This window comes from Zalophus californianus, chromosome 10 (assembly GCF_009762305.2).
Source record: "Zalophus californianus isolate mZalCal1 chromosome 10, mZalCal1.pri.v2, whole genome shotgun sequence".
NCBI classification, from domain to species: Eukaryota; Metazoa; Chordata; class Mammalia; order Carnivora; family Otariidae; genus Zalophus; species Zalophus californianus.
Genome location: NC_045604.1, coordinates 62,027,496 through 62,053,450, shown reverse-complemented (window position 1 = coordinate 62,053,450; position 25,955 = coordinate 62,027,496). Strand labels below are relative to the sequence as shown.

The 25,955-nt window shown below is 45.0% G+C and overlaps 1 protein-coding gene across 2 annotated transcripts in view; it reads left to right on the top strand.

The window, feature by feature from the left end:
• Positions 1-25,955, top strand: part of PLD5 (phospholipase D family member 5) — a 411,859-nt gene that overhangs the window by 54,309 nt on the left and 331,595 nt on the right. The window contains exon 1 of one of the 2 annotated variants that reach the window (XM_027611261.2): positions 24,089-24,147. The exons of the other annotated variant lie outside the window; for it this stretch is intronic. Coding sequence (XP_027467062.1) covers positions 24,145-24,147 — 3 coding nt within the window. The 5' untranslated portion in view covers positions 24,089-24,144. Of the gene's footprint in view, positions 1-24,088; positions 24,148-25,955 lie in introns of those variants that run through there. 2 annotated transcript variants of the gene reach the window in all.

Genomic DNA, 25,955 nt, shown 5'->3' with positions numbered 1-25,955 from the left:
AGAGTTGTCACACAATGTTACTAGGTTTCGGGTGTGCAGCTTGAAGAGCTTCACATTTTGGCTGTAGGTCCACACAGTATTTTATTTTCAATCCAACACCTCCGTGAACAAGAACCTGCCTGTGAGCAGCCAGATACACCCACACCTTGCCCAGTATTTGGTCACAGAGTTGGACTTTTTACAGGGGAATTCTGGAATCCATCTCCAGGCTCACAGGGATGCTCTGCCATCTGGAGACATCCAGGCAAACAAAGCCTGTTCCTTGTGCCTCAGCCATCTGGGAATATCTTTGGATCTGGGGTGGCTAAGGGAGGGAAGATGAAGAAAAATCATGAGGTTACGGGGGCCATGCATCTGTAGTCATCAAAATCCGCCATTCCTCTGGCCCCAGGCAGTTGAGCAGTGGGAATGAGTGCAGGCCCCTCGTTTCATCTTTGAACACGGCCGCGGTCAGTACGAGCACCTGCCCTTCCACGAACAAGGCAGCACTGCCCTTGTTTTTTTTTTTCGGCAACTTCAAGTTCAGTGTGCTTATTTTTGCAACACCAAGGAAAATGCATGATCTTGTGGGTTGTTGAAATCCAACAGGTTGGTCTCTCAGAGTCCTTTGATTTCAGAAAAGATGATTTGTGAAGGCAGCCCAGTAAAAGGTTTCAATTAGCTTCCATCGCATCACCGACTTAATTAAACCAAACTGCTTTCTCTACAACCTGGGGCGGCGAAGGGAGGGAAGACGAAGAAAAATCATCATCGTGGTTGTTCTCCAGCCCATTGCGTAACATGCTTGATTGGCTTCAGAGTTCAGAACACAGTTCTTTCCTAACTGATGCCACCACCGAAACAGCTACAGTTTAAGAAAACTCTGTTTCAGGAATCCAGCCATTGTTTATTGTGTATGGGTAGCATTTATGGTCCTAGACATGGAAGAATGACCGAACCTGGTAGTTCCAGCGAAGTAGGGAATATGTTTTATATCCATTTTGTTCGGGAATGAACTTCCCGAGCTCCACAGTGAATCATAGTTATGGGCCTTCACCTGCTTCACTTCCTGCTGCCTATAAGCCACGAGAAGGGGGGCCGAATCCTCAGGAACTGCCTAGATCTGAGTGAGAGGAGTAAAAGGTATCCTTGAGTGGCCGGCGTTATTTTTTCCTGAAATAATCTTGCAGTCTGCAGCAGAGAAAGGACGTGGGCTGGGATGCAGGAAGGTGAGGGGGGCAGACGGCCACCCTGGGGGAGGCCAGCAGTCTGGGAAGGGATTCGTCAGAGGAGATGAAAAGTTGAGAGCCCAGGCCAGCTCTACCAGTGAGCCCTTGAATGAGGTTAGTCCTCTGTAGGGATGTCGCTTGGGCTCACACCCCGCCTCGGAACCACCGTGGCTTGGAAGGGGATCCGCGGGGCTGTCGGTGCCAGAGGCCTGGCCGCATTGTCTCGGACAAGGGCTGGTGGTAGGAGAGCCTGCTGACCTCAGAGGGGGAGTCTGGTGCCAGCACTGCAGGACAGGAGCCAGCAAGGTTGCTCTCCAGAGCATAGCAGAGACTCCTGGACTCGGAAAGAGAATGGCAGAAAGGAAAGATCAGTTTCTTACTCATTGGGTCCATGGAGGTAGAGGTGAGTTTTAACAAGAAGATGACCTAGTTTTATCCATATGCAATAAGCTAGCAAAGCCGGTCATGTCAGTTGCATTTGGCAGCTTAGAACATTTGCCTCTCCTTAGCCACCGTCAATAATATTAACATTATTAATAGCAATAATAATAAATATTATAGACATTGTCCTGAAGTCCTGTAACTCCTCCCTGGGGATTTGGTCTCTGGAAGCTTGGAGACTGGGGGAAATTGACCACCCAGCCAGTTAGTGATGGCTCCAGAATTCAAACCCAGACCGGTCCCCTTCTCTAGCTCCCCACCCAGATGTTCTTGGCACCCACCTTGTTTGTTCTCCCAGTGTATTATGGGGGTCAATACAGTATTTACCACAGAGGATAATGATGGGAAGGTCATGAGCTGTAGCCTCAGATAAACTTTGTTATCTCTCTGCTATGCTGATGATTTTGCTTTGGGGAAGCAAGTGTAATTTCATGAGCTCTGTTCTCAGCCACTGGACCTGATGCAGGAGCCTCTTCTGATTAGGGAGCACTGACTCCAAGGGCTAGTTGGGGGTCCCAGCGGAGTCGTCGTGCATTCACCGAGGCAGAAGCGATGTGTGTGTTTGGGGCGCGCGTAAAGAGCATCTACAGATCCATAAGAAAAGGCACCTCTAACTAATGGGCCAAAGCGTGAGAAAGTAGAATTCAGAGATCAATAAATGCAGATGGGCAGTACATACGTGAAATGCTGCTCAGATTCGAGTGATCAGGGCCCTGCAAATTCGAGCAAAACCATGATTCTGTATTGTGATTATTTGCTTATGGGATAAGAGGAATGACCGAGAACGTCCAGGGGCAGCAGGGGCCAAGAGTGCGGCATTATCGGGCAGAGGTGGGGGGGTGGAGGGGGGTGGGGAGCCTGGGGGTGTTGGTGAATGTAGGTCGATGAAGCTTTTCTAGAGGTCAGCCTGGCGTTACCTACCAAAATTGTAAGTACCTGTACAAGCAGCCCCACTTCTAGAAATGAGTCTTCAGGAAATAGTGATAACATATTTTTGAGGATAGTTATTGCGTTTAAACTGTTTAAAACAGTAAGTTATACGCAACTAATGAATCATTGAACACTACATCAAAAACTAATGATGTACATATCTTGGCTAACTGAACATAACAAATAAAATAGTAAGCAAACAATCTTAATGTCCATTTCCAGGGAGACTATTAAGCAGTTTATAGCATGATCAGTGTCATGTGCTGGTGAGGACTGTGGACTTTGGAACCAGACGGCCTGAGTTTGAATTATGGCACCACCTCTTACTGGCTGTGTGACCCTGAGCAAGTTCTTGATCATCTCTGACTTGGTTTGTCATCTGTAGGGGGGATAACAAATAGCACCTCTTGCAGAGGGTTGTCGTTAGTGACTGAATGCAGATGTGGAGAGCGCTTCGAGTCGGACACATAGTGAGCCCCTGGAGGTGTTTTCTGGTACTATTATTGTTGCTGTTATTTTTTTTTTTTTTTTTTTCTGAGAAATACCATTCAGTCACTAAGGAGAATAAATATTCTGACCCGGCGTATTCCACCATAAAAATGTTAAGTGATTAAAAGAATCTTTCAGAACAGCGTGTATGGTGAAATCCCACTTAGTAAAAGAACAAATTAAATCATATGTTAAAAAGTCTGCAAGTGTGGGGCGCCTGGGAGGCTCAGTTGGTTAAGCATCTGACTCTTGATTTTGGCTCAGGTCATGGTCTCAGGGTTGTGGGATCAAGCCCCAGGTAGGGCCTCCGCCCTCAGCGGGGAGTCTGCGTGAGGATTTCTCTTTCTCTCCCTTCTGCCTCTCCCCGCCCCACCCTGTTCATGCACTGTCTCTCTCTCTCTCAGATAAATAGATAAATCTTTTTTTTAAAAAAGTCTGCAAGTGTATGTACAAAAACTATTAACAGGAACTTAAATAATTTAAGGCTTGGGACAGAGTGGAGGGTAAAGGAAGATGATCATGTTCATTTTCTATGCTTCTAACTACATGAATGTTACTACAACTGATACCACTTTTACTGTGAAAAATAAGGATACCTATCTGCTCAGTATATTATGAACATATTACATATAGCTTGTATGCTTATTGGATATTGATCTAATATAATATTGGAAAGGTTATAGCCATCGCTTAAAATTTGCTGTGTTTAAAGTCTGGTTAAGTTAGAGCCCATGACAAATGCTTAAAATCAGTAAGCCACTATGAAAACTCAACCATTTGGGGATACGAGTTGTTTTGGAACTCAAAATACTTTGGCTAAGTGGAAAGACCTTATTATGAAAATAACAGATTTTCATTTCCTCTCTAATTTTATAACTCTTGGCAATACAACCTTTATTTTGCTGTGAAATGTTGGAGAAGGAAATGAGTGTAGGACTGAGTTCTATTTTCCAAAATAAATACATTTTAATTTTGCTGGAGATTGTAGGGTTCTGCCACATCAGGTTACTGCCGGGTCGGGGCGGGGGGGGCGGCGGTAGGGGGAGGCGGGCAGGGCGCTTGCTTCGGAGCTCTAGACTTAAGCATGAGTACTGAAATCCCAGATATGCTGGAGCAGCTTTAAAACTCTCCGAGAAAGAGGGCCTTTTGAGAAGGGCTTTTCTTTGGGTTGCTTGACAGCCCTACTCCCTAGCCCATCACTCCTTGTGATGCCCGCACAACGCGCCACCTGGTGGGCCCTGGCGGTAATATCAGTGAGTGTGCCTGGGGGCCCCCAGATCTGCGCTTGGGCTGTCCCCTAGCATCACACGGCGTGGAGGTCAAGTCGGTGAAAATCATATTTCTGCAACTATAACTCTGTTAGTTCCTTCCCACGTTGGATTGGGCAGTTGCCCAACGACTACATTCGGTCAAAAAAGACATTGTTGCAGACATTCCAAGAGGACTACCCATGGGAAGAGCAAAGGTTTTTTTTTTTTCTTTCTTTCTTATTTGCCTTTAAAATTTTGAGAAATTTAAGCTGTACAAAAAAGTGCACAGAATCTTGTAACCAGTGCCCATAGATTATCCAGAATTGACAACTGTTAAGATTTTGTGAAACTGATGAATACACTTCATCATTCTTAACTGAAAGAAAACGGGCGCCTGGGTGGCTCAGTCGTTAAGCATCTGCCTTGGGCTCAGGTCATGATCCCAGGGTCCTGGGATCGAATCCCGCATCGGGCTCCCCGCTCCATGGGGAGCCTGCTTCTCCCTCTCCTGCCGCTCCCCCTGACTGTGCTCTCTCTCTCTGACAAATAAATAAATAAATAAAATCTCTAAAAATAATAAAAGAAACAAAACATTCCATGTGAAGATGAAGTAAGCCTCTTGTATCTATCCCTAATTTCACATCTCTTCCTCATTTCCCACTGACAATTACTATTATCAATTTGGTAAATATTTTTATGATCCATTTCTCTTTTTGTTGCTGTTGTTCTTTTCTTTTTTCTTTTTTAGCAGACATTTACTGAGCCCTATGGCAGCCCCTGTTCTACCTGCATACAGAGAAAGATACAGAGAAAAATAAAACAAAGTATCCTTGAGGAACTCAGAATCTAGTGTGGGAGACACACACCTCAAAACCAGTTGCAGTTGAGGGTGAGAAAGTTGAGGTCAGCCCAGGGGCCGTGGGTGCAGAGGAGGGAGGGACTGTCTCTGCTTCAAGGAATCCGGGAAGGCTTCCTGGAGGAGATGGTGGTGGGCCAGGCCTCATAGCATAAATGCACCTGCTGGCTCGAAAAAACTGGGGAGGGTCTTCGTGCCATGGAGAAGAGCTGAGCAAGGGCATGGGGACATAAAACAGAATAGAGCCCTCAGGGAAGAGTGAAATGCCCAGCGCAGGGTGACCTGGCCAGGGATGTCATTCTGCCCGCACCTCTCTTTCCAGCTCAGAACCTCCATCTCCTTCAGCTTTATTTTTAATTCCATTAACTAATGTATAATGTATTATTTGTTTCAGGGGTATAGGTCTGTGATTCATTAGTCTTATATAACACCCCGTGCTCGCTACAACACATACCCTCCCCAATGTCCATCACCCAGTTACCCCATCCCTCCACCCCCCCCCCAGCAACCCTCAGTTTGTTTCTTATGAATAAGAGTCTCTTATGGTTTGTCTCCCTCTCTGGTTTTGTCTTGTTTTATTTTTGTCTCCCTTCCTCTCTGATCCTCTGTCTTGTTTCTTAAATTCCATGCATCAGTGAGATCAAACAATAATTGTCTTTCTCTGATTGACTTATTTTGCTCAGCATAATACCTTCTAGTTCTATCCACATCGTTGCAAATGGCAAGATTTTGTTTTTTTGATGGCTGTGTAATATTCCATTGTGTGTATGTGTGTGTACCTGTCTATCTATCTATCTCACATCTTCTTTATCCATCCATCTGTCGATGGACATCTGGGCTCTTTCCATAGTTTGGCTGTTGTGGACATTGCTGCTATAAACATGGGGGTGCAGATGCCCCTTTGTTTATGATCCATTTCTTTATACTTTGAAGATCTCTTCAATTCAGTAAATATTGCTGACCTCCTGCTATGTGCCAGGCACCGTTCTGCATGCCTGAGATACATTGGGGAACAAAACAGATGCAAATCTTAACCTTCATGGAGTTTACACTGTAACTAAGGGACACTGACTTTTTTTTTTTTTTTTTTGCAACCATATAGTATATTGGAAGAGAAAAATGCATGGATAAAAGTAAAATTAGGGCAGCATGAGGGAGACCAGAGTTATGTGTATGGGTGGGCAGGAAAGACATCTTTGACAAGGTGAGATTGAGCCAAGCCTTGAAGGAGATAAGGGAATTAGCCCAGTGGTTCCCAGGTGGGACAGCATCAGGGCAGAGAACCCGCTGGGGGAGGATGTGCCTGGCATCACTGAAGACCGGGGGAGGCCAGTGTGGCTGCGCTGGAGGGGCCAGGTGGGAGAGGCAAGGTGGACTTGACGAGGAGGGATGGTCCAGAAGACAGGGTCACGTGGGGCCCCGGGACTGTTGGAAGGTTGGCTTCAGCAGTAAATGGGAAGCCCTTGCAGGGTCGCAGTCGACAGACAACACACTCTGCCTGGGGCTGTGTTGAGAGCCGATTAGAGGGGCAGCAATGCCATGAAGGGGACAATGACTGCAGTCATCCAAAGGGAGATGGTGTTGACCTTGACCAAGTGGTCACAGGGTGAAAAGGAGAAGCGTTCACATACTGGAGATGTTGGGAAAGTAGAGCCAGCTGAGTTTCTTACAGATTAAATTTGGAGTGTCAGAGAAAGAAAGGCGTTAAGGGAGATTTCTCTATTTTCTTGTTCTTTAATTGAGGTGAAATTCATGTAACCTAAAATGGGCCATTTCTAAGCCTTCAGTAAAGTGGCAGTCAAGGCCTTCACGGCGTTGTGCGCTCACCACCTCTATGCACCTCAGAGCATATTCATCAACTATTCAGCAGCGCCTCTGGGGCACCTGGGTGGCTCAGTTGGTTAGGCGTCTGCCTTCGGCTCAGGTCATGATCCCAGGGTCCTGGGATCTAGGTCCCCCTCTCCCCCCATCAGGCAGGGAGTCTGCTTCTCCCTCTCCCTCTGCCCCTGCCCCTGCTCCTGCTCTCTCTTTCTCTTCTCTCAAATAAATAAGTAAACTCTCCAAAAAAACCCACAAAAAACCCAAAACCCAAAACCAACGCAGCCTCACTTCATTCTCTACTTGGCCAAGCCCCTGGAAACCACTAATCTACTCCCTGTGTCTCTAGATTTACCTATTTCTGGATATTTCATGTAAGTGGAATCCTGTAATATGTGCTCTTTTGTGTCTGGCTTCTTTCACTTACTATTCATTTTCAGAGTTCATCCACACTGTGGCAGGTGTGAAGGCTTCATTCCTTCTGTGGTTGGATAACATTTCATGTATGGATACGCCACGTGTCATCCACTCATTCACGGGTGGACACTGCGTTGTTCCTGCCTTTATAGCCGTTGTGATAGTCTCCCCACGACTACTTGTATACGGGTATTTGTCTGAATGTCTATTATCCGTTCTTTTGGGGATGTACATAGGAGTGGAAATGCTAGATCATCTGGTAGTTCTATCTCTAACTTTTTGAGGAACCGTCAAATTGTTTCCACAGTGTGGCTGTGTCATTTTACATTCCAACCAGCAGTGTATGAAGTTTCCAGTTTCTCCACATCCTCGCCAACATTTGTTACTTTCCATTATTAAAAAAAAAAAATTACTGTAGCCATCCAGTGAGTGTGAGAGTGTGATTCCAAAGTGTTTGGCCTGCAGGGGTAGAGTTGCCGTCATCGAGGTGAGTAGGCCTGGGGGTGAAAGAGTATTTCATGGACGTGAAAGCGGATAGACGTGAGCAGGGTTCAGTTGGTCAGGTTGAATTTGGGATGCCTCTTGGACGTCCACGTGGCATCGTGGCATCGACTTGGGTAGATAAGTCTGCAGCTAGCAAAGGAGGTTGGGGCTGGTGATGTAATTTGGGAGTCGCTGGCATTTAATTGCTATTTAAAGCTATGAGGCTAGAAAGTAGACGGACAGGAAATCAAGGACCAAGCCCAGAGGCATCCCAAAATTAAGAGGTTGGGCAGAGGGGGAGGGACATGCAAAGTGGACTAAGAAGGAACAGCCAGTGGAGTTGACAGAAAATCAGGAGGTTTGATGTCCTGAGAGGCCACATGAAGAAATCATATCGAGGAGGATGAATGAGTGATTGCGTGAAAGGCTTTCAGAGGGCAGGTGTGATTAGAACTGAGCGTGGACGTTAGGTCTGGAGACGGGGAGGTCACGGGCAGTGTCAGTGGCCGGCGGACACAGCATAGGTCATGCTTTCCAAATTTCATTACAGGAAGTAAAGGAATGACACCGTGGCTGGTGGGGAAAATGGGGAGAAGGGAAGGTCTGTTTGTTCCTTTTGAAGGTGGGAGAAATAATAGCATTTGGTGTGCTGATAGGAATGATTTGGTATAGAGCAAAAAAATTGACTTTTTCTTGTAGAAAAGGGGATAATTCCAGAAGAGAAATCCTTGAGGGACCCATAAAGGGACTGCCTTTAAATAGCAGCAGGGCTCCTTCCTCCTTGGTGGGGGGCGGGGGGGGGGCAGATCCTGGAAGGCGGGCAGTTGGAGCTGTGGGGTCTGCGGAAGTGAAGGAAGACCAAAGGTCAGAAGCTCAGCGTGCAAACAGAAAAGAAGGTGTTGGAAGCTCGGGGAGAGGTGAGAAAATGTGAAACAGCCCTTCTGGAGAAGTGGATGAACGAGTTGATTAACGTTGAGGAGAATGGCTGCTTGGGAACCTGAGGGATCCAGCGGCGATCAGGCTTGATGGAAGGTTCGGGTTTCTGTAGGCTCGTGTGGCTGCAGGGGTGCTGACGGGAGAGGGGAGGGTGGCATCTGTCGAGCCCTGGAGGACAAGCGAGTGCAAGGAAGGAAGCAGGACAAGAAGGGCATGGAATAGAGGATGCATGGAAGACAGAGATCACCTGGATTGGTATTGATTTCCAGCTGATGGAGGGGAGGAGAAGACCTCCGGGGCTGAGATATGGTGACATGGCTCTGTGATCAATGGGTCGCTGATCCTTGTGGGGGAAAAAAAAAAATCACTAGTGTCAGAATAGCAGAGAAAGTGGGAGGAAAAGGTAGAGGCTGGTGGTGATGACGTGGGAGCCAGTGGCTGAGGCCGAGTGGGAAGTATTGAAAGGGATGGTCCAAGGAAATGAGATCCAGAGCCCTGGGAAGCTCTCTTACACGTGTGATGGTGCATCCAAAGTTAAGCCACAAGCAGTGATGGAGACATTCAATCGCAGAGAGAAAGCAGAAGAGAGCTGACCTGGGGGTCAGTGGACACTGGGGACACTCGGGACACTGGGTATTGGGTGAGATCTCGTCTGATGGCAGGAAATTGGAGCTGGGGACTTTTTTGGAAGGAGGGAGGCAGAAGGAATGGTTTCAGAGGGGCAGGGAGGGGGCCGGGAGGGGCAGGGAGGACGTTTCCTGCCGGCTCCTCATCCAGTGGTCCAGGGACTGGGAAGGAAATAGCTTTGCCTTGAGCAGATCGCAAGGAAGGCGGTGGCCCCAGGAGAAAGCCAAGTGTCTGTGGGGCCAGGAGGTGAAGGGAAGGTTCAGGAATAGATGACATAATAATAGTAGAGTATATAGATGATGTAATGGGTGTTTTGTTTTAATAGATATTATAGATCTAGATAATGTAATAGATCTGATAATGCACACATCATAGTATTGTTTTGTGCGTATACAGTTTTTTTAAAAAGACAATGCAGCATCCAAAATCAAATCCTTCTAATGTGATTGCAGCTCTCTTCCTAAATGTGTGACCTATAACTTGGAGAGAATCAACAACTGCGTACTAAAATAGTACTCCAGCAGAGCCCCAGCACATAAGAGGCTTTCAGCGACTGTCTGTGGAATAAATTAATATAATATCATTACATCAGGTTGAGATCAAGAAGTTAGCAGAGACCTGGAATTTCTAAGGAAATGTTCTGTTCCCCCTGAGGGTTCTCATATTCCGTTTAACAATATTTCCTGAGAGCTGAATACCTGCTGCATGCTGGCATTGAACAGGGTAGCTAAAGTCCCTGTTTTAACGGAGTTTGAATTTAAATGGGTACAAGTTCATGGGCATGAGGCTAGATTTTTGAATGAAGAGATCTGTGCATGATTGAGATGTTTTTCCATTAGGCTCCCAAATATTATTTAAAATCTTATTCAGACGTGGGTTCATTTTTATTTATGTATAACTAGATCTTTTTACAACCCCACTACACCTGAGGGACACAGGTATGCATGTGTGTATGTGTGCATGTGTGTTGTATGTATAGACATTGTACAGTGTATATAGACATGTATAGACATGTACTGTGTATATACGTGTGTGGTATGTGTGTATATGTGTGTGTTGTATGTGTACGTGTTTATTGTGTGTGTTGTGCATGTGTTGTGTGTATATATGTGTGTATGTTGTGTGTTGTGTATGTGCATATGTGTGTTGTGTGTGTTTCTTTGTGGAGGAACGGGCAGTAGACAAGGGAGGAAGGAATCCTCTCTTCTTGTCCTCCCCCTCTGCCTGCAGCAAGTATGAAAGCCTAGGGTGTTCAGTAGAGAGCTATTGGAAATTAGGAAGTTCCCTTCTCCCGTAATTCACTAATCCTATTTCTACAGATCGTAGAGTACTTTTGGGTAAGTGGGTGGAATTTATTTATTTAAGTATATACAGAAAAAATAGGCAAGAGCGTTCTAGGCATCTTTATGGTGTTTTATTATAGATACTTCCTTTTTTTGCAATGCTAAAGATGTTATTTTTGTTCCCATTCAAATGCATATGTGGCAGGAATTAGACAGGGAAGACCTTGACCACAGTGGCCAGTGGGGATTTTGGTGCAACTGAAACCACAGACTCCTTTGGAAGGGACAGCAGGTTCTTGGCTCCAGGTCTGTGCCCCATGTGGGAATGGAGACCCAGATTTTTTCAAGAGAAACAACAACAAAAAAATCCCCCTAGATTTTAATGAGTTCTCATTTTTTAAATGTTGGAAAAACTAATTTCCTCATGTTTACGGTATGATGGAAACCAAAGAAGATATTCATCGCACAGGTGGCCATTCCGTGACTTCTGAATTCTCCTGTCCCCAAACAAATGATAGCATTTATGACATTTAATAACAGCCAAGGTCACTCCAGACTGCAATTCAAAATGTGCAAACTTCCTTGGGGTTTGCGCCCGCTTTGTGCAGATGTCACATCAACCTCATCATCTCTAGGGCGGCACAGCCAATAGAAGGCTCTGCGCTGCAGGGAGTGTTCTGGATGCGCTCTGTCCAGCACAGTAGCCTCTAGCCCAGTAGGACTGTCGGACCCTGGAAATGTGCCTAAGGTGACTGAGGAACTGAATTTTTAATTTTACTTAATTTTAGTTAATTTAAACGTAAATAGCCAAGCCTTACTGTGGTGTCTACAAATTCTCATCCCCACAGAAGCCCAACCAAGAGTTACTGAATTGAACCAAACCAAGGTACACCTTTGATTTGCAAGATGGAGTAAAGAGAAGCCTAGCCATGCCAGTGGGGGCCGGGGCAAAGTTTTATACCTCTAAATATAGGAAACTTCTAAATCGAGATATACTCTTTTTTATTGTTATGTTAATCACCATACATTACATCATTAGTTTTTGATGCAGTGTTCCATGATTCATTGTTTGTGCATAAGACCCAGGGCTCCACGCAGGACATGCCCTCTTTAATACCCATCACCAGGCTAACCCATCCCCGCACCCTCCTCCCCTCTAGAACCCTCAGTTTGTTTTTCAGAGTCCATCATCTCTCATGGTTCGTCTCCCCCTCCGTTTACTCCCCTTCATTCTTCCCATCCTGCTATCTTCTTCTTCTTTTTTTTTTCTTAACATATATTGCATTATTTGTTTCAGAGGTACAGATCTGTGATTCAACAGTCTTGCACAATTCACAGCGCTCACCATAGCACATACCCTCCCCAATGTCTCTCACCCAGCCACCCCATCCCTCCCACCCCCCACCACTCCAGCAACCCTCAGTTTCTTTCCTGAGGTTAAAAATTCCTCATATCAGCGAGGTCATATGATACATCTTTTTCTCTGATTGACTTATTTCACTCCAGCATAACACCCTCCAGTTCCATCCATGTCGTTGCAAATGGCAAGATCTCATTCATTTTTATGGCTGCATAATATTCCATTGTGTATCTATACCACCTCTTCTTTATCCATTCATCTGTCGATGGACATCTTGGCTCTTTCCACAGTTTGGCTATTGTGGACATTGCTGCTATAAACATCGGGGTGCACGTACCCCTTCGGATCCCTACATTTGTATCTTTGGGGTAAATACCCAGTAGAGCAATTGCTGGATTGTATGGTAACTCTATTTTCAACTGTTTGAGGAACCTCCATACTGTTTTCCAGAGGGGTTGCACCAGCTTGCATTCCCACCAACAGTGTAGAAGGGTTCCCCTTTCTCCACATCCCCGCCAACATCTGTCGTTTCCTGACTTATTAAGTCTAGCCATTCTGACTGGTGTGAGGTGGTATCTCATTGAGGTTTTGATTTGGATTTCCCTGATGCCGAGCGATGTGGAGCACTTTTTCATGTGTCTGTTGGCCATTTGGATGTCTTCTTTGGAAAAATGTCTGTTCATGTCTTCTGCCCATTTCTTGATTGGATCATTTGTTCTTTGGGTGTTGAGTTTGATAAGTTCTTTATAGATTTTGGATACTAGCCCTTTATCTGATATGTCATTTGCAAATATTTTCTCCCATTCTGTCGGTTGTCTTTTGGTTTTGTGGACTGTTTCTTTTGCTGTGCAAAAGCTTTTTATCTTGATGAAATCCCAATAGTTCATTTTTGCCCTTGCTTCCCTTGCCTTTGGCGATGTTTCTAGGAAGAAGTTGCTGTGGCTGAGGTCAAAGAGGTTGCAGCCTGTGTTCTCCTTTAGGATTTTGATGGACTCCTGTCTCGCGTTTAGGTCTTTCAACCATTTGGAGTCTATTTTTGTGTGTGGTGTAAGGAAATGGTCCAGTTTCATTCTTCTGCATGTGGCTGTCCAATTTTCCCAACACCATTTGTTGAAGAGACTGTCTTTATTCCATTGGACATTCTTTCCTGCTTTGTCAAAGATGAGTTGACCATAGAGTGGAGGGTCCATTTCTGGGCTCTCTATTCTGTTCCATTGATCTATGTGTCTGTTTTTGTGCCAGTACCATACTGTCTTGATGATGACAGCTTTGTAATAGAGCTGGAAGTCCGGAATTGTGATGCCACCAGCTTTGCTTTTCTTTTTCAATATTCCTCTGGCTATTCGGGGTCTCTTCTGGTTCCATACAAATTTTAGGATAATTTGTTCCATTTCTTTGAAAAAAATGGATGGTATTTTGATGGGGATTGCATTGAATGTGTAGATTGCTCTAGGTAGCATTGACATCTTCACAATGTTTGTTCTTCCAATCCATGAGCATAGAATGTTTTTCCATTTCTTTGTGTCTTCTTCAATTTCTTTCATGAGTATTTTATAGTTTTCTGAGTACAGATCCTTGGCTCCTTGGTTAAATTTATTCCTAGGTATCTTATGGTTTTGGGTGCAATTGTAAATGGGATCGACTCCTTGATTTGTCTCTCTTCTGTCTTGTTGTTGGTGTATAGGAATGCCACTGATTTCTGTACATTGGTTTTATATCCTGCTACTTGACTGAATTCCTGTATGAGTTCTAGCAGTTTTGGGGTGGAGTCTTTTGGGTTTTCCACGTAAAGTATCATATCATCTGCAAAGAGTGAGAGTTTGACTTCCTCTTTGCCGATTTGGATGCCTTTGATTTCTTTTTGTTGTCTGATTGCTGTGGCTAGGACTTCTAATACTATGTTGAATAGCAGTGGTGATAGTGAACATCCCTGCCGTGTTCCTGACCTTAGGGGAAAAGCTCTCCGCTTTTCCCCATTGAGAATGATATTCGCTGTAGGTTTTTCATAGATGGCTTTTATGATATTGAGGTATGTACCCTCTATCCCTGTACTTTTGATCAAGAAAGGATGCTGTACTTTGTCAAATGCTTTTTCAGCATCTATTGAGAGGATCATATGACTCTTGTTCTTTCTTTTGTTCATGTATTGTATCACGTTGATTGATTTGCAGATGTTGAACCAAACTTGCAGCCCAGGGATAAATCCCACTTGGTCATGGTGAATAATCCTTTTAATGTACTGTTGGATCCTATTGGCTAGTATTTTGGTGAGAATTTTTACATCCATGTTCATCAAGGATATTGGTCTGTAATTCTCCTTTTTGATGGGGTCTTTGTCTGGTTTTGGGATCAAGGTAATGGTGGCCTCATAAAATGAGTTTGGTAGTTGTCCTTCCATTTCTATTTTTTGGAACAGTTTCAGGAGAGTAGATATTAATTCTTCTTGAAATGTTTGATAGAATTCCCGTGGGAAGCCATCTGGCCCTGGGCTTTTGTTTGTTGGGAGATTTTTGATAACTGCTTCAATTTCCTTAGTGGTTATAGGTCTGTTCAGGTTCTCTATTTCTTCCTGGTTCAGTTTTGGTAGTTGATACATCTCTAGGAATGCACCCATTTCTTCCAGGTTATCTAATTTGCTAGCATTGAGTTGCTCATAATATGTTCTTATAATTGTTTGTATTTCTTTGGTGTTGGTTGTGATCTCTCCTCTTTCGTTCATGATTTTGTTGATTTGGGTCATTTCTCTTTTCTTTTTGATAAGTCCGGCCAGGGGTTTATCAATCTTGTTAATTCTTTCAAAGAACCAGCTCCTAGTTTTGTTGATCTGTTCTACTGTTCTTTTGGTTTCTATTTCATTGATTTCTGCTCTGATCTTTATTATTTCTCTTCTCCTGCTGGCTTTAGGCTTTATTTGCTGTTCTTTCTCCAGCTCCTTTAGGTGTAGGGTTAGATTGTGTAGTTGAGACCTTTCTTGTTTCTTGAGAAAGGCTTGTATTGCTGTATACTTTCCTCTCAGGACTGCCTTTGCTGTATTCCAAAGATTTTGAACAGTTGTGTTTTCATTTTCATTGGTTTCCATGAATTTTTTTAATTCTTCTTTATTTCCTGGTTGACCCATTCATTCTTTAGTAGGATGCTCTTTAGCCTCCATGTATTTGAGTTCTTTCCGACTTTCCTCTTGTGATGGAGTTCTAGTTTCAAAGCATTGTGGTCTGAAAATATGCAGGGAATGATCCCCATCTTTTGGTATCGGTTGAGACCTGATTGGTGACCTAGGTTGGGATCTATTCTGGAGAATGTTCCATGGGCACTAGAGAAGAATGTGTATTCCGTTGCTTTGGGATGGAATGTTCTGAATATGTCTGTGAAGTCCATTTGGTCCAATGTGTCATTTAAAGTCTTTATTTCCCTGTTGATCTTTTGCTTAGATGATCTGTCCATTTCAGTCAGGGAGGTGTTAAAGTCGCCCACTATTATTGTATTGTTGTGAATGTGTTTCTTTGCTTTTGTTATTAATTGCCTTATATAATTGGCTGCTCCCATGTTCGGGGCATAGATATTTACAATTGTTAGATCTTCTTGTTGGATAGACCCTTTAAGTAAGCTATAGTGTCCTTCCTCATCTCTTATTACAGTGTTTGTTTTAAAACCTAATTTGTCTGATATAAGAATTGCCACTCCAGCTTTCTTTTGGCGTCCATTAGCATGGTAAATGGTTTTCCACGCCCTCACTTTCAATCTGGTGGTGTCTTTGGGTCTAAAATGAGTCTCTTGCAGACAGTGTACTGATGGGTCTTGTTTTTTAATCCAATCTGATAGCCTTGTCTTTTGATTGGGGCATTGAGCCCATTTACATTCAGCGTAACTATTGAAAGATGAATTTAGTGCCATTGTATTGCCTGTAACGTGACTGTGACTGTATATTGTTTGTGTTCCTTTCTGATCTATGCTGCTTTTAGGCTATCTCTTTGCTTAGAGGACCCCTTTCAATATTTCTTTTAGGGCTGGTTTTGTGTTTGCAAATTCCTTTAGTTTTTGTTTGTCCTGGAAGCTTTTTATCTCTCCTTCAATTTTCAATGACAGCCTAGCTGGATATAGTATTCTTGGCTGCATATTTTTCTCGTTTAGTGCTCTGAAGATATCATGCCAGTCCTTTCTGGCCTGCCAGGTCTCTGTGGATAGGTCTGTTGCCAATCTAATATTTCTACCATTTTAGGTTACAGATCTCTTCTCCCGAGCTGCTTTCAGGATTTTCTCTTTGTCTCTGAGACTCGTAAGTTGTACTATTAGATGTCGGGGTGTTGACCTATTTTTATTGATTTTGAGAGGGGTTCTCTGTGCCTCTTGGATTTTGATGCCTGTTTCCTTCCCCACATTAGGGACGTTCTCTGCTATAATTTGCTCCAATATACCTTCTGCCCCTCTCTCTCTTTCTTCTTCTTCTGGGATCCCAATCATTCTAATGTTGTTTCGTCTTATCGTATCACTTATCTGTCGAATTCTGCCCTCGTGATCCTGTAGTTGTTTATCTCTCTTTTTCTCAGCCTCTTTATTTTCCATCATTTGGTCTTCTATATTGCTGATTCTCTCTTCTGCCTCATTTATCCTAGCAGTTAGTGCCCCCATTTTTTATTGCACCTCATTAATAGCCTTTTTGATTTCGACTTGGTTAGATTTTAGTTCTTTTATTTCTCCAGAAGGGGTTTCTCTGATAACTTCCACGCTTTTTTCAAGCCCAGCTAGTATCTTTAAAGTCATGATTCTGAACTCTAGGTCCGACATCGTACTAATGTCCGTATTGAGTAGGTCCCTGGCTGATGGTACTACCTCTTGTTCTTTTTGCTGAGGTGATTTTTTTCGTCTTGTCATTTTGTCCAGAGGAGAATAGATGAATGAGAGAAGAAAATGGTAACAGGTTAACAATGTCCCCAGCAAATACACTCTATACAAATCAGAAAAGACGTGAAACCAGGGGAAAAGAAAGGGAAAGAAAGAAAAAAGAAAGAGAAAAAAAAGGAAAAGAAAAAGATAAAAACAAAGAAAAACAGAACAAAACAAAACAAAAAAACAGAATATGATCAAATATGATCAGGCTAGTGCATAGATCAGTGCCACACACTAGATTTTGGGTGTATTTTGGTCTGTTAGAAGAAAGTGCCTCCTAAAATTTTAAAGTAAGGAAGACTTATATATGTACAAAATAAGGGTTGATACAATGAAGGGATGGAAGATGACTGTAAAGATGAAAATTATAAAAGGTTTTATAAATGGAATTGATAAGATAAGAAGTTGTTTGAAAGAAGAAAGAAGATTTAAAAAAAAAAGAAAAAAAATTGGGAGAAACTGTGATCAGGCAGGAGACTAGAACAAAGCCATACACTAGTGATTTAGGGTATATTTTGATCTGTTAGAAGAAACTGTATCTCAAAATTTTAAAGAGAGAACTTATATATATATATATATATATATATATATATGCCAAAAATAAGGGTAACTACTATGAAGGGATAAAATATGACTCTAAAAATGAAAAATAAAAAATGTTTTTTTAAAAAAGGGATTGATAAGATGTTGGTTGAAAAAGGGAAAAGAAAAATTCAAAAAAAGTTAAAAAAATTAACTTTGAAAAACTAATGAATCATGGTAAAAAAGCCATGAATTCTATGTGCAGTATTCCCCGAGCGCTGGAGTTCTCCTGTTCTCCTTGATCGGTAAACTTGGTCTTGGCTTGCTGGCTGTTCGTGCTGATCTTCTGGGGGAGGGGCCTGTTGCCGTGGTTCCCAAATGTCTTTGCCGGAGGCAGAATTGCCCCGCCCTTGTCGGTCCGGGCTAAGCAAGCTGATCGGGTTTGCTCTCAGGAGCTTTTGTTCCCTGCAAGCTCTCGGTACAGCTTTGGAGGACCAGGGTAAAAATGGTGGCCTCCCAATCTCCACCCGGAGGAGCTGAGAACTCACGGCCCCGCTCCTCAGTGCGCCCCAGAGAAAAGCAGTCACTCCCGTCTCCCTGGTCTCCGGCCGCACTCGTGCTCACCCGGCCTGTGACCGAGCGTTTCTATCTCTGGCACCCGACCCCGTGTGGAGTCTCCAAACCCAGCAGATCCCTGCGGTGCGCTCCTTCGCCGCTCCTCCCGGGGGAGGAAGGGGAGTCTCCCCAGCTCTGCCGCTTGTTGGGTCCCTGCTGGAGGAGCAGTGTCCCAGCTGGGCCGCGGATCACAGTTTATGGCCACCCCGAGCTGAGAGCCCACGCCTTGGCTCCGTCTTGGCAGCCGGCTTCCCCAGTCCGATACCTGGGAGCTCTGCCGCACTCAGGCACCCCCGGTCTTTCTGTGACCCCGAGGGTCCTGAGACCACACTGTCCTGCGAGGGTTCCACCTCCCGCTTAGCCACTGGAGCGAGGTCTCTCAGCGGAGCCGACTTCCAAACGTTCTGATTTTGTGCTCCGCGGCTCTAGCACTTGCCAGAGGTGGCCGACGGAGGCCCCCTCCCCCGCCGTCTGTCCTCCCGAATATCGCCTAGGTTTCACTTCTCCACACGTCCTACCTTCCAGTAAGTGGTCGCTTTTCTGTTCAGAGAGTTGTTGCTACTCTCTTCTTCCATCTCCTGTTGAGTTTGTAGGTGTTCAGAATGGTTTGATCCCTATTCAGCTGAATTCCTGAGACCAGACGAAATCCAGGTCTCCTACTCCTCCGCCATCTTGCTCCGCCCCGAAATCAAGATATACTCTTAAATAAAATATGTTCCATCCTTCTACCTGGACAGATCTTTCTTTCTAATGGCCTGGAAGGCCAGGTTTCCATTTAGAATTCCTGGACTGTTGGGTCCCTGCCTTGGAGCATGGTGGCATGGGGAGAGCTAGCCCCTCTGTCCCCACCCAGCTCCACCCTGCACCACAAATGGCCAGGCCAGTGAGCCGAGGCAGAGTGGAACTTTACCTAATGGGAGTGCCAGGATCGTCTTCTTTGTAGGCTTCTGTTCCTATGGTGCGTTCTACCTGTTCCCATTTTGGCTGTGGCTGCATTTGACTTTGACACCGCACACAGTTTGGCAGAAGTGCCATATATAATGAATACATATATATAACAAATTCCTGAGCCGATCTGGGTCTAGACCCGCCCTCTGGGACAAGCACTACGATCAGATTGACGCCTCTTGGGATCTCACGGAAGTGCCTCCCTCATTGCCTCCAAATTGAGAGCTAATCACTTTGTTAAATGGGCTTGTGCTGAATTCTTTGGAGGCAAATTAGAACTGAACTTGGCTTTTAAAGAGTGTTTAAGAACTGAAACAAGGAATGAGGACAGATGTGACTCTGGCCAGAGGTAAATAAGGAGCGTTCACTTAATTAAGCTGCTTATTTACTATCACTGAATCATCTTTGGCAATATGCCTCAGCAAACTTTTCTTACTTGGGGTGATCACTTATGCCCAAAGAGCTGGGCTTAAGTGATACAGTACAGGTTGCTTTTAATCCATGGGTAAATCAATCCAGCAAGTTCCATGTGATTAAGGCCATTAGATAAAAAATCAGGTATCTTAATAATTAGGATGTGTACCTGGATTATCCTCATGGAAATAACATCTTTCAAATGATTTATAAATTCTGATATTCAAGTAGATACAAGAAAAAAAAAACCATACTCGTTGCCCTGTGTGTGCACTGATTTGCAGGTAAACACTTGAGCAGGGTCAGTTGGAGGATGGCTTCAGAAGCTGATTTTGAACCATCGATTGCTCATGTTCTTTTCTGGTTGGAGGTATCTAAGGCAGGTGCTGTACCTGGTATTGAATACTGGTCACCGCTCAAAGCTGGAGGACGCTGCCCTTGTTACGCGGCAGCTCCCTCCTGTGGTGAAAAGGGAGAACAAGCACAGAATCCGTGCCCCTTGAAGGAAATCAAGTTCCCAGGCACAGAACCTGACAGGGTCAGTGGAGATGGTCTGTGGCCGTCCAGCGCTCCATTCAGCCCTCTCTAGAATTCACGATTGTCCGTGAAACAGGCTCCATGTCTTCGACTAGAGTTCAGACCCTGCGGAGGACTCTGTATGTGATTGGTGCTCCCTTTCCTGGAGGGCGCTCCCATTTTCTCCATGTCTCCTTAATTTCCTCCCTACTGTCTCCACTTTTCTTGGTTAGAAACTATCCTGCAGGACTTCATATCTCATAAATAATACCGTGATCAAAGTTAATGTCAATATTTTATTGCTGAAATATGTTGTCTCCTGGGTGACCGTTCTTGTAATATAAATACTTGGCAATCTTGGGTGGTTTTAGGAAGTGATGGGTTCTTTTTCTCATTGCCTTGACCTAATATTTCCTGTGCCGACATCAATTCCAATCTGTTGAAACAGAAACCTTTGAAACATTATTAGAAGCTGAAGGACATCCCTACATGCTTTATGATTCTTAGACTGAGTAGGGTTGCTTGCGATTAAATTTGAAAGCACCATCTTGCCCTTGTGCTTATTTCTAAGGGATCCAGCAATCCCGTGTGCTTATTTCTAAGGGATCCAGCAATCCCGTGTGCTTATTTCTAAGGGATTCTGTAATCCCATGTGCTTGTTTCTAAGGGATTCTGTAATCTCTGGTCCATTTGAATCTTGAAGCCCTGCCTTCTGAACTGGCTACAGCCGTGGGGCTGGGCAGGGGTGTGGATGAGGCCACATGTGTCCAAGGACAGAGCAAACCCTTGAGGCAATGCAAGAGGGTAGGGTTTGGGGATCAAACTGGAGGTAGGAGAACCAGGGAAAGATAAACAGTCGCCAGCCTTTCTCTCTATTCTCCTGAGGGGGTGGACAGGCATTATTCTGCTGCTGTGGAGGAATCAGGAGTCTACTGGTCTTCATTTCCTCCGGATTCTCACCCCCAAAGGACTGTGGCAGAAAGCACTGTGGCAGCAAGGACTCAGTGTTGCAATGCCCGCGGCAGCTTCCAGTCTCTACTGGCTACGTTTTTCGGAATGCCAAATAAACTTTTTATTAATGCAGGTCCAGCATTTCAAATACTGACCAATGAATATCGAGCACTCTTTGGAGGGAGGTAGTCCCGTCTTGGTTGGGCTTCTCGTATACATTTTAAGTATCTTTTAAAGATGTGATAAAGATTCCATGAAGAAGATAAAATGGATTGGCTCCATTCAGAAAACTCTGAATGAAAGAGTGTAGCTATTTGTACACATGTGTAAAAAAATTTCTCCTTTTTTGCACCCTCCAGGCTCAAAGGGGTGGGGGGCAGCTTTCTACGGGGCCTTCTGCCCCTGGGTTTCTCCATCTCTAGCTGTTAGGGGGTGTGTGGGAGGATGGGGTCTGGGGGGTGCAAGAGGAGAGGGCTGGCTTTTTTAATGAAAGAATTTACTAATTGGTAGAAAATTCCAATTTTTCCCCCCCATTTCTCACCAGAGGTTTCTAACTTTCCTGCTGGTGGTGTCTGGGGCTGGGTATCAATGAGGTGGCCATGTTTCAGTGATGAGTGTCTTTTGAGAAAATCAAGCCGAGAAGTCTAACGATTTTGATGAACACAAGTATCCAAACAATTCTCGACATCAACAGACTCCTGACTCAGTCACCAGACAGACAGTTATTCAGAAATCCTTCTTCATGTTCCCTGGGGGTTTCTGCCCAGTGGTAATTTATTTGAGAAGAAGTCCATTCTGCTCAGGGACAAATAATGCCTGTAGTATTCTTGTAGGAGCATTTCTCATTGCAGCGATGGCACCGATTCTAAATCTGCATAGGTTGGTGTAGGGCTGCGACAGGAAGGTAAAGGTGGTCCACACTGACTTGTGATGCATCTCCAGCCTCCAGCTTGCCGTTGGGCTGTTGCGGGAGGGCTGGAGGAGGTGGCCCAGACAGCGAGGGCTGGGGGAGGAGGAAGAGGCCCGGTGAGGGCCCCATGTGTGCAGAGAGGCCTGGAAGCAGGAGTGAGCACAGTGATTTGAGGGAAGCGCACGGGGTTCTTTGGGACCTGCAGGGGCGTGGTGGGAGAGCAAACTCGAAGGGCCCCCTTCACGAAACCCCTTGACTGCTGTGGGGAGTAGTCTGAGCTTCCTCTCTGTCAGTGGGATACCATTCACAGATTTTATAGAGGAATAGCTATTTACCAGGCACGGAGAGGAGAAATTGCTGTGAGGCATAGCCATCAGGGGCATCTTCTTGATGGAGGGAGGAATGACATCGCACTTCGAAGAACAGGTAGAAGAAAAGGAAAACGCTTCGTTGATGCCCGAGCAGGGGGTGTCCACTGTTTAAAGATGGAGGCTGGCAGAAAAGAGGAGACAAGGCTCTCTGGCTGGTCGCACGGCCATCGATGTCACCGCCTCAGTCCCGTGGGGACAAGTGTAAGAGGGCGCGGTGCAGGGAACGGGTCACAGTGTGGTGGGGTGTCCTAGAGGTGGGACCGTGACTGGGGTTCAGAATGAACTGAGACCCCCAGTGAGGCTGTGTTGTCTCCTCCCAGCTTGAGGACCAGCATCGGACATTCCAGGGTTCCAGAGCAGTCCTTTAAGGGTGTATGTGAATTTAAGAAGTATCTAGCACCTAATTTGTGCAAGCACTGAGCTATGTCTTGGCCACTGAAGTGGGCTCTGTTGTCTCACCCAGGCACCTGATTTGCCTACTATTTTTGCTTTTCTCTTCTAAAAGACGGTTCCCTACAGGGAGTGAAAATGGGAGTAGTTTTCTTGGACTCCGTTCATTTACAGCTACTTCTTGATCCCACCAGGCCTGATAAATGCCATGGACTCATTCTAAGAAATCAGAACCCTTGGCCATCAACATGAATTTTACTGCTTGGGTTGAATTTGCTCTGGAGCAGATAGTTAGCTTTGCTGGAAGTCATTTCTGCCCTTTGTAGGCCTAGCCTGTTAGGGGATGGGAGCCTTTCTTTTTTCGGTGTGAGGAAAAGCAGTCACGAACACACCAGGCTCCAAGTAAAAGGAATTTTACCAATTCATGGGACTGCCCACACTTCCAACAATTATGGAAAATTAACGAATTCAGCCAGTAAATACTATGCAATGTACGTGTACTGTACCAGGGAGAGAGAAAGGAAGAAAACCAACATGGCAGCCGCTTTACTGGACTTTATAGTAAGTGAGGAAGGAAAAGCAGGTAAACAGTTTAGCAGTTAATCGCAGCTTTTACTTATTTGTGCTATTATTTTCAAGAGTCCTGGCCTGAGCTTTGATTACGGCCCTGCCTCTGCTGTGGGCTAGTTGTGTGGTTGACTCCTTCTGAGAGAGAAACATTTTTAAGCAATAAAATCTTGTCAAAACATAGGCAGAACAAAGAGCCCAGTGGTTTCATATGACTGAGCAGACTCGGCCAGATTTAAAGCATCTTGGCAGGTAGGGTCCCTGCGTTTGAAGAACTTCTAGTTCATTTTTTAGGATAAAGCTATGCTTCATAGACTGCTTTGATGAGCAAAGAACTTTTCTTCCCACCTGTTGTTTGGATGTGACAGCGCGACACCAAACGGTGTCGCCCGGACTCAGGTCCTGTGTTTGGTCCTTGACGTGCTTTGCAGACCCCCAGCAGTCGCGGAGCTGCTGCGTCCCTGGTGCGCCCAGGGGCTGGCCAGTCTGGCCCTCCCTCCCTCTGTGTCCCACCGGGATTGCAAGAGTGGCGTTTCTGGTCAGGCTGGAGGTGTGTGGAAGTCGGCAGAGTGCCTGTGTCCCCTGGGTCAGCTGGAGCTCCTGCTGTAATTTCATCCCGCAAAGCAACACACCCCATCTGAAAGAGAGAGAGAGATCTAATTAAGTGTAGCAGCCTTTGGTATTTGCTTAAAATGCTAAATGAGAGACCCAGGTTCTGAAGAGCAGGTTCTCGGGGAGATTTTGAAATTGAAGCTGCAGCCCTTTCTCCTCGCGCTTGGTTTGGCGGATTTCCAAAGCATCGAGGCCAGCAACTGAGGGACTGAAATATAATCAGTGGCGATACATTTGCACCACATGAAACATTCTCTGCCTCCAGAGCCTCCAGTGGTTGTGGGAACGGCACACCGGCCACAGCTCTTGGCTGCTGGACTCTGCAGGGAGGGAAGATTGGATCACAATGGTAAGAAACTCCAGAGTTTTCTGTAGACCTGGTTTGTGACCCGGGAAGGCTTACCTGGCATTTGCCTGTGACAATGGCTGTGGGTAGCGTGAGGCTGAACTTGAGCTCTGGGGCACTGTCAGCTTTTTACTAGGAAGGGCAGGGTGCTTTTGGTGCTTTGGCACCAAAGCACCGACTTGTGAAAAATGATTCCTTCATGTCAGGAGCCTTGTAATTAATAAGGACCGTTTGCTGGGCTGTGCCAGGGAAGGACAGTCCCACGGTGACCTCAAATGTGAGCCCTGATTAATGCAGCCTCTGATGTGTGCTCTTCCTCTGAAGGCAATTGTAATATCCAGGAGGCTGCCTCCAAGAAATAATTGCCTGCTTTCTTGATATTTTCACGCGGGGGTACAAACCCATTCATATGGAAGCAGCTCTTTTTCCTGAGGAGTGAATTGTCACAATCCTGTGAGTGTCACTGTTGATCGGAGGTGTCTGCACATTAACCACGACTAGAGCAAACTTCTAAGTGATTGTTTTTTCTTTCCTTCAAAACTGTCATTTGCGGACAGTGACCAAAGGGGCCCAGGTTCTAAAAGAAAGTGTAAGTGACTTTGTTTTGCGGAAGTTCGTTTGATTTGCCCTAGCAGAGCAAACATTGTCAGGGGGAGGAATGCCTTCCTGGAAGCATGAGGTCTCTGGATGAGGAGTGGGGTTGGTCACGGGGCGGGGGGGGTCGGGGTCGGTGCGCTGAGCCCGGGGCCCGCAGCGGACCAGTAGAGCTGTCACACGTTTCCTTTAAGGAATCCAGGGATGAAAGACATGGGTAATAATAAAATTATATAACATTTAGGAGAAAATATAACCTATTACTGTATAGAGAGAATGCCTGAAATACACTTATTTGACTGCACAGCTGATGTGTGGGAAATGATTATTCCGTTTATAATCCAGATGAATGAAGAGAGTGCTGATGAGGGATATGGGAATTTTTAGAAGTAAGTCTGCCTCTCCAACAACTCAGAAAAGGGGACACTGGGAACCAGACTGATGAGAATATTTCATTTCACTTCCTGCCCTCATCATCCATCCTCGATCACTCACTCACGAGCAAACAGACCCTAGAAACAGAGCTGCAAAGCTCAGGGTCATCTTCCTCCGGGCTAGGATCTCTTCTAACCTGTGGGGAAGTCACATTAAAGACTCACCTATTTCTCCTTGACCAGCAGGGTGGGTAAATATCAACATACCCAGCATGAGGATTAAATGGGGCTCCTTAGTGCTTTAGAATATTTTGCCTCAATTCTTGAGACATAATAATTCTTTTCTTCTCTTTATTAGCCTGAGAACATTCCTTTAAGAATTAAAAAGGACCGGGCTGAAATGCAGATAGGGTTCCTACCAGCGCACTTGAAGCGTGGGCATAAACTGAATCATAGCAACAATCTTGTACAGTACTCAGGGAGACAACAAGGAGCCCGCCAGGGACTGAGTCACTTAAATGCAGTAACACAATCTAAGGAAAGTATGTAGACCTCTTTTAGGATTGCAAAAAAAAAAAAAAAAAAAAAAAAAGTTGGAAACATTACCCAGTTGTACATGAAAATGAAACCTTTAGTCTAATTGAGCTTTTCTGAACTGCAAACACTAAAATGATCACAGTTTTGTAGGGCAGACGTTCTAACCAGCTAGCTTTTGCAAAGGGAACTGTACTTACCTTTCCTTGTAGTGAGAACTCTGTCCAGAGAGCAGGGGGTTGAAAAACCGGTCTTTGATGGTAAGGGGAGTGAATCTATAGGTTAGATTTTCATGAAGTATCTTCCATG